Genomic DNA, 15,230 nt, shown 5'->3' on the forward strand with positions numbered 1-15,230 from the left:
TAATGATAATGTGCTTTTCCTCTAAATACTAGTGCAATAATGGTTTTGAATTTTTAAAAATAGTTTTTAAATGTTTAATTAATATTTTTTTAATGAATTTTTTGAATATTTTAGTCAATAAATACGTCAATAAATACAAACTATATATATATATAATATATGAAAATAAAATGATTTTTGTACTTTTTTTTAGTATTTAATGAATTTTCTTAAAGAGGTGATAATGATCATGCAAAAGATAGCGTTTAGAGGGTTTCAAAGAAACTTTTTCAAAAGCATGGACTATTTTCAAAACTTGAGGTGATAAGCAAGGCCTTTTTGCAAATAAATATCTTGACAAAAGTACTAGCAAGGATCAAACTCATTTCATTCTGAAATAAGCCAATTATTTCTTTCTACTTACATTTTACAGATCACATTGGAGATTTGGAGGAAGAAAACTTGCATTAATTTCTGGTACACCTAAACATGATGGAATCAAGAACGTTTTCATTTCCCAGAAATTATAACCCATTAAGGTCATGTTTGTTTGGGTGGACATGAGCTTGGAATTGAACTAATAGTCCAATAAAATTATTAATCCGATGTTTGGTTAAACAATTGAAATACGGACTAATTATTTTAAACTTAACTATTAGTTAAGATAGGATACATAATCCAACGGATTCGTAGTCCTAGGACTATTAGTTATGGGAATACTAATCCAGTCCGCCCAAACAAACATGACCTAATTACTATAAACTCCCAAAGGCAATATTTGAGGAATTTCAAACTCCCACATATCAGGTTGGATTTCAAATTCCAATGATTCTGATTGTGATTCTACATCGCTGATTGATCCATTAACAAACTCTCTCAGCCTATTTGATACCCGTGCAGCTTCAAATTTAGGAGCCAATTCCCCAATCTACATACAAAAATGAAAAAAAGAAGCAAATTAAATGTGGAGTTCCATTAACAATGAATTAAATGGTTGCACACTTTTTAATTGGTAAAAATATTGGCAAATTTTTCGAATGCTGACCTTTGCGTGTATTACGTGGCGAATTGAATTTCCAACGACTGAGAAACTGGCATTGACAACCTCGGCACCTTCTTCATGAATTAAACGAATGATTTCATGAAAGATGAACTTGTCTTCTTGCCCACTTATCAGAACCACATTCACAGCAGGACCCATTTCTCGAATCTCGATTTGAGGTGATTTTAAGGCTTGTTTGAAATCAGTTATGCATGAATGTGATCTTTTTCTACCTAATAGTGTTTCCTTCTTCTCCTTGTATTTTTCCAACCTCATTTGCAAGCTTTTTATGTATTTTTCAGCTTCTTCTAATCGATCCGGTAGTGGTACTGCCTCCTGTAATCAAACAATTTTTTAATTTAGTTCCTATAAAAATATGCATTTTTATATATATATGGAACGTGGTCCACTTATAGACGGATACATTTTGTGAACACCCATCATCAGTAGTAGAGTCAAAAAATTAAATTAGAAAGTGCACTTATTAATTATTATATCAAAAAATTTTACAAAAATATTTTACCTAAATTTTTACGATTGACTTCAAGAAAGATAAATATATATATATATATATATATATTATTTGTAACTAGTATATCATAAATAATATAAAAAAAAGTCATTGATATAAGTTTTAAAATAAATTACATAATGATAAAGTAATTTTTCATACAAAATTTTAGTAAAAATTTAATATAGTAGTAATATCACGTCATCATTGACATATGATATCACCAACTAATAGTAAAGAAATACATAGAGGATGAATCACAAATGTCAAATGTAACTAACAATTCAATAAATTCTATATTTTCATTGAGATTAATTATAATTGTATGTCAATAATGATAAACATCCCTATTGTATTAAAATTTTCATAAATAATAATATAACTTATCGTAATATTTTTATTTTTAATAAAGAAATAGCCATTATTATTCTCATAATTTTAAAAATATAATTGATATTTTACTTAAATAATATTTTATAATTTTTTATTTAAAATATTTTCTTTAAATTTGTAAAAAAAAAAAATTATATCAAAACCCAAGGGCACGTGACCCCTAGACCACCGTTGCCCGGCCGCTGCGCATCATACAAATGCACACCCAACGATTTTTTTGGACCATGCAAGTTGATGGGTCCATCATTAAAAAAAAAAAAAAAATATAAAAAAAAATAATAAAAAAAAAACCGAAAATTCAATTCAATTCAAATCAAACATGTCAATTTACAGTTTGATATCATATCAGCTGTAAAATTTATCACGTTTCTACTTTCTAGTTACACATCCCTATCACTTTCAAATAAAAATCAATTGATTTTTGAAATTTTATTTTAATCATTCAAAACAAATTAAAAGCGGGCTGTTTAATCAAGCATTTGACTGCCTGTTTATATAGGTGTATGCAAATAATAATTTAGCAATCATTTGCAAAATTTTGAATTTATAAATCAATTTTTTCATGACAGTTTCTTTTTACGGTAATGATACATCCCACTAAAAGTGGTGCTCTAAAGCACCACTAATGAGTTAGCAAGCACTTTAACCAAAAAAAAAAAAAAAACAAGACACAAACAGTGGATCCCGTCAACTGCCACATCACTAATGATGCTTTTAAAGCACCACTTTTAATGGTCTCGAGCATTATTCTTCTTTTTATCGACAAGTATCAAACTGCTATGAGTATTTTCGAAAAAGGAAAGAACGTGACAAAAAAGTGTCATTATGAAATCAAATCTTTGCTTTATATGATATTCTTGGCAAAAAAAAAAAAATTAAAAAGGCAGCAAGGAGGAGATCGTTGTTCATAAAGAAAGATAGAGAGAGAAGAGACCTTGGAGGGATCATGATTTGGGAGGAGAGAGTAGAGCTTGGAATAGAGACTCTTCATATGATTCCTCCTATTCTTCTCTATAATCCTTCTCTCTATTTTGGGAGTTGAAGAAGTGTAATGACAACTTGCCATTTTGCTTCACTTGAAAGTATTGCCACAAACTAACTCACCAAATTAGACTTTTATATATATATATATATATATAGAGAGAGAGAGAGAGAGAGAGAGAGAGAGAGAGAGAGAGAGAGAGAGAGAGAGAGAGAGATGGTTGAGCACAAGATGATTTTGTTAATGCTTTTTTATACTCGGTTGTTAAAGGATAGAGATAGAGGGCACAAATAAAGCAGAGTAGAATTGACCATGAAAATTGGAAAGTGGGCATCATCATGATGACGTCGTCAATCATGCCATCACGAGCACACCTCATTAGAAAAAGAAAAATGCTTGCTCCCACTAATTAGTGCTCCCACTAATTAGGTGGCACTGGATCTCGCCATTAATGATGTGATGTTTTGATTTTAAAATTATGTTTTTTTTTTTTTTAATGCATTAATGCTATTAATAGTGATATTTTTAATGAGATGATTAGAAAAATATCAGTCTTTTTTTTTTTTTTTTTTACCTTAAGAACTGTGTCTTCCACTTCCACGGCAGGAATTGTTGATTGCTTGTACTGTAATTTCACGTGATGCCTACTACTTTATCGTTATTTGGTGATATGTATTTAAAGTGACCACGTCAGGGTCCAATCTCACTCTGATTAGGAGAGTTAGGTCATTTCGAACGACTTATCGTATCAGATTTAAAATTTAATAAAAAAGTTATTTTTTAAATCTCTAATAGTTTTAGTAAATTAGTATCAAATTAAGAATTGAACAAAAAATTTATCAAAATGAGAACAGAGTACAGATTTCATTACTTTACTGTGCGTGACCGTTGGAGGAGACCAACCGGTCAATCAGCCAGTTGACCGGCCGATTGACTAACCGATCGACCGGTTTATCAATTCTGCCTTTCTTTTGTTCGACAGGTTTGAACTGTTTTGAACTGGTTTATTTTGAGATAGGTTATTTTGTGGACTATGAATAATTTGAAGGGTGATATAAATTTAAATTCCTATGAAAATATAATTGAAAATGTTACATCTCATATACATATTTCAGAACTAGACGTTTCAATAATTTACCGTTGGATGGACAGAGTATTTTGAAAATTTACTGTTGCTGATGTGCTCTATAAAATATATCTGTTTCGTAATATCAAGCTATGAATTTCAATTGGGTTGACAGAGTATTTCATTTTCAGAATGGTATTACATTATATGTTGTGAATTTTGTTTATTCTGTGTCATTATAAATTTTTTTCTCAGTGCACTTTAATTTATATTATCTGATTATATTATCTGATTCTGAGGTTGAGTGTATATCATTTTAATATTTTTCAGTAAGTTAGATATTGTATCTACTGAATTTGTTTCAAACTATGGAAGATTTTGAAATGTTTGAGGAATCACAAATGTTGGAGCACAATGCTGATATTAATTTTATGTCAGAAACTTCACGAGAGCAGAACACGCAGAACACTGATAATCATTTTGTTTCAGAAACTTCTCGTGTTTCTCGTGGTAAAGCGTTCACAATTATAGAAGATGAAACTTTATGTAGATCTTGGTTAGCAGTCTCTCAAGATCTCATTACTGGTAATAGTTAGACTATGGCTATATTTTGGGAACGAGTACTTGTTTATTTTAATTCACAATTGAGCGGTAAATCAAATCGAAACCGTTGATTGATGAAAGTTCATAATCGAAATCAAGGTGCTCCTCCCTCCCATCTTCGACAATCATATTATGTAATATAATGCAACTTTTCATTATGTTGACAAGCATTTTCGGATCCCAAAAACGTGCAGCACCACCTATAATTGCGAATCGAGATTGAAGCACTCCGAATGCTTGCTCTACATCTTTCCTGGCAGACTCTTGCATCATTGCAAAATGTTGTGTCTTTGCTCCTTAGGGAGAAGAAATTGTTTGAACCAGTATTGCCTATTGAGGGTATATACCATCAGCAAGGTAATAACCCATATCGTAACTATGTCCATTAATAGTGTAATGGACAGGGGGAGCTTTACCCTGAGCAAGATCAGAAAACAAAGGCGATCGGTCTAACACATTCAAGTCATTATGTGAGCCAGGCATTCCAAAAAATGCATGCCAAATCCATAAGTCATAAGATACTACTACTTCAAGAATAATGGTTGGCTTTTTTTGATAGCCTACGTATTGACCTTACCATGCCTTTGGACAATTTTTTCACTCCCAATGCATGCAATCTAAACTTCCCAACATACCCGGAAAGCCTCGAACCTTCCCAATAGCAAGTAATCTAGCAATATCAATTGGTGTTGGAGATCTCAGATATTCTGGTCCAAAGATTTCAATCACCGAATTACAAAATTGTTGCAAACTTTGAATTGCAGTGCTTTCCCCGATACGTATATAATCATCAACTGCATCTGCTGCGACACCATATGACAATATTCTCATCGCTGAAGTCATTTTTGTAGGGACGATAATCCAACTACATGAGCTGCATCTTGTTTTTGAACAAAATATGAATTGTGTGCTTGGATTGCATTCAAAATTAGCAGACACAAAGGACGACGCATTCGAAAACGTCTCCGAAATATTGTAGGAGAATACACTAGATTTGTAGCAAAATAATCTACAAACAATCTCTCATGGCCCTGCCTTCTATCTCTGCGTATATACTTATGGCCTACAACAGAACCACCTATTTTCTTTGAGCTATCACTTGACTTAAGAATCTGAAGCATACTAGCATTATTCTTCTCATAAGCCCCTAAAAGTGTGACCATATATTCATTATCAAGCTCATCATCAAAGGAAGAGGAAGAAGAAGATGATGAAAATGAAGTCAAAATCATGGATTTGAAGGTATTCATTATGCTTTGTTTTGTTTTAGCTATGATCGTATCAGTTGTCTGGAGTTGTCTGGCATATGGATAATGTGTTTATATGAGATTTTAGAAACAAATCATTGTTGGAGGTAAACCAAAACAAAATATATGTAATGGAGAGAAAAAGAAATAAGAAAAAGAATTGCGAACAGAAAGGGAGGGAAACAAAAAAAAATAAATAAATAAAATAATGGCCTTACCGGTCGACCAACCGGTCGACCCTCCCCCTTTTGATGCTCACCGTTGGAGAAAACAATATCAAATTGAGACAATTGGCTTTTTTTTACTCAAATTTGATGAAAAATTTAGTTCACCGTTGGAGATGTTCTAACAAGATTAAACCGTGTCGTTAGGTTTTCTTAAGTTCACCACGAAATTTATTTTAATAATTTGATTTATTTTGGGGTTGATGGTTGAAGAGTTCAAGTTAATGAAGAAATAAGACATTAAGTTAAGTAGATATTTTTTATTAGTAAGAGATTTACCTTTTATGAAATAATTTAGCGAGAAGTATTTTTTGTTTATTTTGAAGGACATTTTATTTTTAATTTTACCTTTTAATTTATCTGTTGACTTTTTTATCCGTTGACTATTTGTTCAATTTTTTTTTCTATATGTTTAAAAATTTTCCAATTTGTTTAAATCTTTTGACTAGTAGTTTAAATTTATATCTATCTGTTTAAATTTTATCTGTGTAAATTTTCTACTTGACCAAATTTTTTCTTTGTAAAATTTTTATCTGTTCAGATTTTCTTATCTATTCAATTTTTTTCTTGAAATTTTTCTATCTATTCAATTTTTTTATTTTTATTTTTTATATGTTGAAATACAAAGCCAAACTAAATCACCAACCCTATATGTTCAATTTTTTTTTTTTTTCTATTTGCTCAAATATCTTCTTCCTCTCTATCATTGCAATCTGTTTCATCAATAACAACAAAATCATCATCATACACAAATCTGAACCACGAATAGGAAGTCGATGAAAATATATATCTAAACGATGAAAATACAAAACAAAAGTAAAGAAATACAGATCTAAAATACAAATCTAACCTTAAGTAAACAAAATCAAGCACGACGTTGCAGAGAGCAATGGTGTTTTTGGAAAAGGAGTTTCGACATCTTTGGTTTACAATAGGTCTTATTTTCAAATATCACCACAACACTATAAATTTTTGAAAATTAAATCGTAAAATTAGACCAAGAAGATCAACTCCATTATTGATCAAGCATCGATGAAAAATATCTTAGACAGAGAAGACCAATTCCAGACACAGCCAAAACCAAATCCAAACCCAAACCCACAATTCCATCATCCATATATGTGAGAAAAAACCACACATAAAGAGAGACAGAGAGAGAAACAGAGACAGAGATACAGAGACAGAGAGAGAAAGACATGGATTGACGACAGGAATGGGTGATGGTGGTGTTTGTGGTCTGTGTTCGACTGTCGTGACTAGATCTTCGATCGATACCTTGCTCTTATCATCAACGACAAGCTCAACAATGCACAAACCGCATTCTACTTCGATGTCTTTGTATCTCTCTTTAATACATAGATTAGGGTTTTGATTACTCATGTGCTTGTGATCAAAGACTTCTTGCATCATCGGATCAAGTAATTAGCTGATGATGAGGACTTTTGCTTTGTTGAGCTCATTTCTGGAGCGATGTTTTGATAAGATCAAGGATGAGATTGGACCAGTCTCCATCGAAAAGAGAGAGCGCCAATTGAAGAAGAAGAGGATGAATGACCGATCGACCGTCGTCATAGTCTCTCTAATTGATGAAAACCCTAGAAATCGAGAACATATATAGAGAAAGCGAAGATGGATATATACATATATGGGTAAATTATGTAAATGTTCCTTGTAGTTTACACAATGTATCAATTTGGTCCATGATATTTCAATTTACTCGATTTTGCCCCTTAATTTAACAGTTTGTGTCATTTTAGTCCAATAAATAATAGTTGTTAAGTTTGACGGACGGAAAGTCTACACAATGTGTCAGTTTGGTTCCAATTGTTTTAATTTGCTCGATTTTGATAAGGACCAAATTAACACATTGTGTAAACTATAGGGACCAAATTGACATATAGTTTGACTTTCCGTCCACCAAACTTAACAACCGTTATTTATTGGACTAAAATGACACAATCCGTTAAATTAACGAACAAAATCGAGCAAATTAAAACAACAGGGACCAAATTGACACATCATGTAAACTACAGGGACTATTTGTATAATTTACCTAACATATATTTATATATATATATATATAGAGAGAGAGAGAGAGAGAGAGAATCTAGAGGTGAGAAGTTTTTGTTGTTTTTTTGCTCAGATCGAAGTCGTAGAAATGGTGGAGATCGACGGCGATTGAGCAACCGGACGGATTTCAGCGTACGACGGTGACAGTAGGAGTTGAAGGGGAAAGAGAAAGAGAAGAAGGAAAGAGAGAGAAAGAGAGTGTTTGGTTTGGTTTGAAAACAATACAATTTCTATGCGTGAACTGTTAGCTAAAAAGAATTCAAATTTGGATTTTTAACCTGAGCATCCTTTATTTATAAATTATTTTATAAAAAAAATATTTAGACTGTGAGTGGACTGTTAGGTAAAAAGAATTCAAATTTGGATTTTCGGCCTAAGCACCCTTTATTTGTACGTTATTATTTATAAATTACTTTATAAAAAAATTATTGAGACTCATTTGATAATTGATGATTTTATGATATTAATCTTCAAAATTAATGGTTTATTTTTAAAATCATATATTTTTTTTTTAACTTTTAAGACAAATATAATGATAATAACTTTTCCATTTTATTGTATTTGTCTGTCTAATGATCGTCTATTTTTTCTTAAATAAATTCTATAAAATGAATAAATTACGATTATAGAATTAATTCTTTTTTTATTATAAATAATATATATCAAGGGCCTTACAATAAACGGTTTGAACTATTGAAATGAAACTTATGATGTGCCCATGAGTCCAGACATGACAATCAAATTTAAATTAACTTGATTAATTTATATTATTAATATATAGTTATATAGAATAAATATAATATATACATATAAAATTATTATTACTTTCTCATGTTAGATTAAATCATATTTCAATTTTAAAAAGAGAATTTTATTTTTTCTCTTATACTATCACTCAAAAATCAATTTAAACATTGTTATTGTAATAATATAAATTTCACAGTTAAATTATTCGATTTTAAATTAATTTATCCCGTCATAAGTTGTTGTCTATAATCAAACAAAAATTATTGATTTAACACCGAAATTTCATCTAAGACTTCATTTTACCTATCAAATTATTTTTAAAATATCAATTAATTCTCTAAATATATATAAAAAAATAAATTTAAATATTTAATAATAATTTAGATGTACAAAAGTTTTAATTTATTTTTTATATTATAATAATAGATAGCGACGTGCTATAGAGACGATGGCAGTGGTAATGACGTGGGGTAGAAGTGTCGGTTGGTAAATCCAATTGCATCGTGGAAGTGAAATAATTTATATACATTATAAGAGGTTGTTTGCGGTGTGTTATGTAGGCATTTTTTTTATTTATTTTTATTTTTTTCACATTATCTCTTTATTTATATGTATATTTTTTCATAAAAATTCAAAAAATATATTTATTTAAATTATTTCAAAACTAGTTAGGTTAAAAAGTATAAAAGATAAAATAGGTTAAATAAATCAATAAAATAAAATATCACAACTAAATCATCATCATTTTATTTTTTCTTTTATAAAAGTTAAAAAATAAAAAATCCTAACTAAATGAATTTTTTAATTCCAAATTAAAGAAAGTGTCAATTTGAAAACTCAATTAAAAAAGTTAATGCCAAACGATGACAAATAAAAAGAGCTTATAATACCAACTTGAGAGGAATGAAATATAAGTATTAAGAGTGAAATTTTACTGAAAAAACTCCCTTACAACTTTAGGGTGGTTTGGAATGAACTAAATGAGTGTATTTTTTAATTTTTTATGAAATATGAGTTGGATATAGGTTAGATTTGAAATGATGTGATAGAAAAGTAATATAACTTAAATAAAATAATATAACTTAAATAAAATAATAATATTTTAATTTTTTATTTTTTTTTTAAATTATGACAAATAAGACCTTTGTTGGAATTTTGTTTCCGTAGGAAACCACTAATGTAAGAGTGACCGTCAACTGCATAGTGATGTTGCAACACCAACTTTTCTTCTTGTGCTCTTTTAGACTTTTAGCAACTTGCACATAAAATAATATACGTTATTCAAGTATAAAAGTTAAATTTATTTTTTAAATTTATTGATATAGTAATTAATTGAAATAGTAATTAATTAGCACTTCTTTAAATTAGATTTGTATATTATTTTTTTGAAATAATATAATTTATATTAATAAATAAATATGATACCGATGGGCCCAATCACGAGAGCCTAACCCACGTATCAAGGGCCTAGCCTACATTCTTGCGGTCTAAGCCCAATAACATAAACATTAGACCAAGACCAATAACATTTGGCCTAACATACACATCAGCCATTAATGAGACTCTTACAGCATTAAATGCGACAACCTCCTCACGTCGGAATATAGAGACTCACCATGAACAACGCAAGCTAGAACGTAGGCTTTCGGCCAATACGACAGGCTGAAATGGACAAGGAAATGATAAGTACAGGATATAAGGAAGTTTCATAGACACATCAAAGGGTATGTTTTTCATTCTTTCTCCTCCTCTCTCTCTACACTGTTTATCTAACTTGAACGTCAGATTGTTTGCTGGGGGACCATCTCCTCCATTGGACCTTTTTGCAGGGGTGCTCCACGGACTTCAGGACCAGTAGAAGTGTTGGGAGCTTAACTCAGCCCGGTCCATCTCCCGTCAGAAAAAAAACTGCATCAGTTGGCGCTGTCTGTGGGAACCTTCGTTTCGAAAAAACAGTTGTGTTCACTGTCGCCTGAAGCAACCCTGTCTTCATTCTACCTCAAAGTGGATGGTCACGACTAGATCCATGGCTTCCCAACACAACGCTGATAACCCCGAAGCTGAGCCCTCCAACCCAAATAACCCGCCTCCGTATTTCACAGAACTCACCAATAGCATCAACCGACTGACTGAATAGAACCAGGCCTTGATTAATGCTCTACTCCAGCGTAATCTGCCTATCCTGCCTCCACCACAACCTATAGTTCCTCCGCACCCAGAACAAGCCCATCATCACCACCAATTCCCACCACACATGTCTCAAGAAACCTTTCCACCCTTTACCCTACCAGATCCTCAACCTTTTCGTCTTCCTCAGTCAGGCTCACAACCTCGCCCAGATATACCACCACCCTTTCACAACCACCCCTTACCACACCATACAGTCACCTATAAGGGCGAGACTAGTAGTGTTCAACCCCCGATCTGTGCTTGTGGGGATAATCCTCTCTTCTGGGATGAAGAGCTGCGGGCCATGAAATTCCAACTACAGAGGGTCATGCAGAACATGCAGCACAAAACTTCTTCCATTATCAACTCTTCTTTCACTACTTATATTTGAGACAAGGCTCTCCCTCCTAAGTTCAAAAAGCCTTCAATCGACACTTTCGATAGTACCACCGACCCCATCGACCATGTAGAAGCATACCAGACACTCATGATCTTACACGCCTTTCTTGACGAAATCATATGTCACGCTTTCCCTGTCATGCTAAAAAGGTCGGCGTGCCTTTGGTTTAGCCAGCTCCCTCCAGACTCGATCACTTCATTTCGCCAACTTAGCGAATCCTTCCTAAGTCGTTTCATCGTGCTCAACGACAACAACATCCCGCCACCTAACTGCTGAACATTCGGCAGACGGACGGGGATTCATTACGTAGCTACGTCACCCGCTTCAATACCGAAGCCCTCAAAGTGGAGGAAAACGACGAGGTCATTCTCACAGCCTTCATGGCCGGTCTGCACCTGCCTGATTTCCTTTTCTTCCTCTCCAAAAACCCCCCAACCACCATGGTCTCCCTCCTCACCAAAGCCCAAAAATACATGAACGCTGAAGACTCTCTGGCAGCTCGCCAAGACTCCACATCCAAAACCCCACCCTCCAAAGACAAAAGAAAAGACCCTGAGTCACGACCCTTACAGTACACATACCGACCTCCATCATACCCAGATCAGCCCCCACGCTTGGACCAACCGCTACCGATTCGTTCACTCGGTCGGTTCGAGTGATACACCCCCCTCAACTCACCCATGGAACAAGTCTTGAACCAAATTCAACGAGACTATAACCTAAAATGGCCTCAACCATCCAAGTGTCTATCCACCCGAAGAGAAGTTATCACTTCTACAAACCCATCTGGTGGATTTTACCGGTGATCAGGTCACATCCATAGGCTACATCGACCTCCCTATTACCATCGGAGAATACCCACGATAGTCCACCAAACTCCTGACTTTCCTTATCGTCGACTGTCCTTCTGCCTACAACATCATATTAGGCCGCACCGCCCTCAATGCCTTTCAAGCCATAACCTCCACGTACCACCTGGCCATGAAGTTTCCCACTGACCAGGGAATCGGCATAGTTAGGGAAGAACAGACGATAGAGTAGGAGTACTATGTCGCCTCATTAAAGGAAGTCAAATTGTAAGAAGCCATGATCATTGTGGGCCTCGATGTTAGGGACGAGAAAGAGTTAATAAGAGGTGAACCAGTCGAGGAGCTCGTCGAAGTATCTGTCGAACCTACAGACTCAACAAAAACGGCTAAGATTGGCATTCAACTGTCTTTTCAGGCCAAGGCCGATCTCACAACTCTCCTTGCAAAACATAATGATGTCTTCGCTTGGACTCATTCTGACATGCCAGGTATCGACCCCTCCTTTATTACCCATCGTCTCAACATTAAACCAAATTTTTGACCGTTTCGATAAAAGCAACGCATCTTTCATCCAGAACTTAACAATCTCATCGCCGCTGAGGTTGACAAATTGCTAAATGCGAAGTTCATCAGAAATGTAGACTATCCCAGATGGTTGTCCAACGTGGTCCTGGTTCGCAAAAATAATGGCAAATGGCAACTCTACGTCGACTATTCTGACCTCAACCGAGCCTGTCCCAAAGACAGCTACCCCTTCCCCTGGATAGATATGTTAGTCGATGCAACTGCGGGGCACCAGATGCTTAGCTTCATGGACACTTTCTCCGGCTATAATAAGATCTTGATGCACGCCGCCGATCATGAACACATTTCTTTCATCACTGACAAGGGGACTTATCACTACCGCATCATGCCATTCGGTTTGAAAAATGCAAGAGCTACTTACCAACGCTTGGTCAATGCTGTCTTTCAACACCAAATAGGTCGAAATATGGAAGTCTACAACAGCGACATGCTCGTCAAGAGCAAACTCTCCTCCGACCACTTGGCAGACCTACGCGAGACTTTCTAAACTCTACGCAAATATCAAATGAAACTAAACCCAGAAAAGTGTGCCTTCGGTGTTAGATTTGGTAAGTTTTTAGGGTTCATGGTCAGCCATAAGGGACATTGAGGTCAACCTAGAAAAAATCAAGGCCATGATAGAAATGCGGTCTCCTAGGACTGTCAAAGAAGTCCAACGGCTAACAGGCAGAGTTGCTGCCCTCAATCGTTTCATTTTACGAGTGACTAACAAATGCTTGCCATTCTTCAAAGTCCTTCGACAAGCCTTTGAATGGAACGCTGAGTCTGAAGAAGCTTTCCAACAACTACAACAGTAGATAGCCAACCCCCCTCTGCTCTCCCAAGCACTACCAGGCAAAACCCTCTTCCTCTACCTAGCTGTGTCCTGCACTACCGTTAGTGCTGCCCTCATCAGAGAAGAAAGAATAAGTGCAACGCCCCATTTATTACATTAGCCGCGCACTCAGAGGGGCTGAACAGAACTACCCTCTCTTGGAAAAAATGGTTATGCCCTGGTCATCACCTCCTGACGACTTAAACCCTATTTCCAAGCTCATTCCATAATGATTCTTACTGACCAGCGTTTGAAAAAGATCATGCAGTAACTAGAATCTTCAGGCAAGCTTATGCAGTGGTCCGTTGAATTCAGTCAGTATGACATCTCTTACCAACCACGAACAGCCATCAAAGGCTAGACTGTCGTTGATTTCATCTTAGAATTCACCAATATTACCCTTTCCACGCCGCCTCCTCCTCACACGCCCCCATCGAGGAAAAAGACCCCAATTCTTGGACTTTCTGTGTTGACGGTTCATCCCGCAGAGAGGGCAACATAGCCGGTTTAATCCTCACAACCCCAGAATGAGAGTCTTTCAAATGTGCCCTCTGGTTCCTATTTGAAGCAAGCAACAACCAAGCCGAATATAAAGCTCTCATAGCGGGTCTCCGATTGGCTAGAAATATCGGAGTCGACCATTTCTAAATCTTTAGCGACTTCTGGTTGGTTGTCGGCCAGATAACCGACGATTTTGATGCAAAAGAAGAAGCCATACAATCATACAGGGACCTTGCTCTTCCCCTGACCCACCTCTTTAACAGTTTTTGAATTCGATACGTCCCCCGCTCAGAAAATGCCCAAGCCAATGAAATGACACAGTTAGCCTCAATTGATCAGTCGGACCTTTGCCACAGCATTCGGGTCGAGTACCTGACCTATCCCGTAATCTCACGACATCAACGAGCAATTTACTTGCTCGAGGACGACCCCATCCCATGGGCCTAGGACATCATCGCATTTGTCATGACCCGAACCCGCCCCCGTGGGTTAAGGACATAGCCGGCCAGTAATCATGAGATTACCTACGGCCTCAAACCAAACCAGATGTATTTTAACAGAGTTAACGGGGGCCAAACGGAAGCAATTTTTAAAACTTTGTCCATAGAGCTGTGCTTACATGGCACGCCAAAACAAACTATACATACATACATTAATAACTCATAACAAATATACAGTATCATAAAGTTCTGTACAGACAGGATCATCCAAAACTAAGTCAACCCATGAAAACTGTATACTAACATATACAAAGACTTCGCCAACATGACAACATAGAACAAAATGACAAAAAGGCGAAGGCGAGTCTCGTGCGTGAAACACATGGGCTGACTCTCCAAAACCTGGTTGTTCTATACAGACTTCACTGGGGCTGGGTCTGGACCTCTTTTGGCTCACCTACAAAGACATGAATGAACGTAAGCGAAAGCCCAGTGAATGATATCAAATAAAGAAAATACATTGGAACATTATACATCAGACGGCCTTGGGCCTAATTCACTCATGTCTAACTGGCCTTTAGGCCTTTCAAACTTTCATTTCAAACTTGTCCTGTAGTTGCTTTCAGAACGGCCATAGGCCCAGTTTTT

General features: G+C 35.2%; 2 protein-coding genes across 2 annotated transcripts; both read right to left on the reverse strand.

Annotated features, from left to right (window-relative positions):
* Positions 1-343: 343 nt before the first annotated feature.
* On the reverse strand, positions 344-3,166 carry LOC114280944 (transcription factor bHLH162). Its single transcript, XM_082883781.1, has 3 exons — positions 2,860-3,166; positions 1,025-1,357; positions 344-907 (listed from the first exon to the last, which is right to left on the reverse strand). Exons 1-3 carry the CDS (start codon positions 2,989-2,991, stop codon positions 728-730), a joined length of 645 nt encoding a protein of 214 aa, XP_082739907.1. The 5' UTR covers positions 2,992-3,166; the 3' UTR covers positions 344-727.
* Positions 3,167-4,606: 1,440 nt separating this feature from the next.
* Positions 4,607-5,419, reverse strand: LOC114280716 (uncharacterized). Its single transcript, XM_028223094.2, has 3 exons — positions 5,212-5,419; positions 4,924-5,025; positions 4,607-4,872 (listed from the first exon to the last, which is right to left on the reverse strand). The coding sequence occupies exons 1-3, from the start codon at positions 5,417-5,419 to the stop codon at positions 4,607-4,609; spliced, it is 576 nt and encodes a 191-aa protein (XP_028078895.2).
* Positions 5,420-15,230: the final 9,811 nt, after the last annotated feature.

This window comes from Camellia sinensis, chromosome 8 (genome assembly GCF_055761805.1).
Source record: "Camellia sinensis isolate YWXY chromosome 8, ASM5576180v1, whole genome shotgun sequence".
NCBI lineage: Eukaryota > Viridiplantae > Streptophyta > Magnoliopsida > Ericales > Theaceae > Camellia > Camellia sinensis.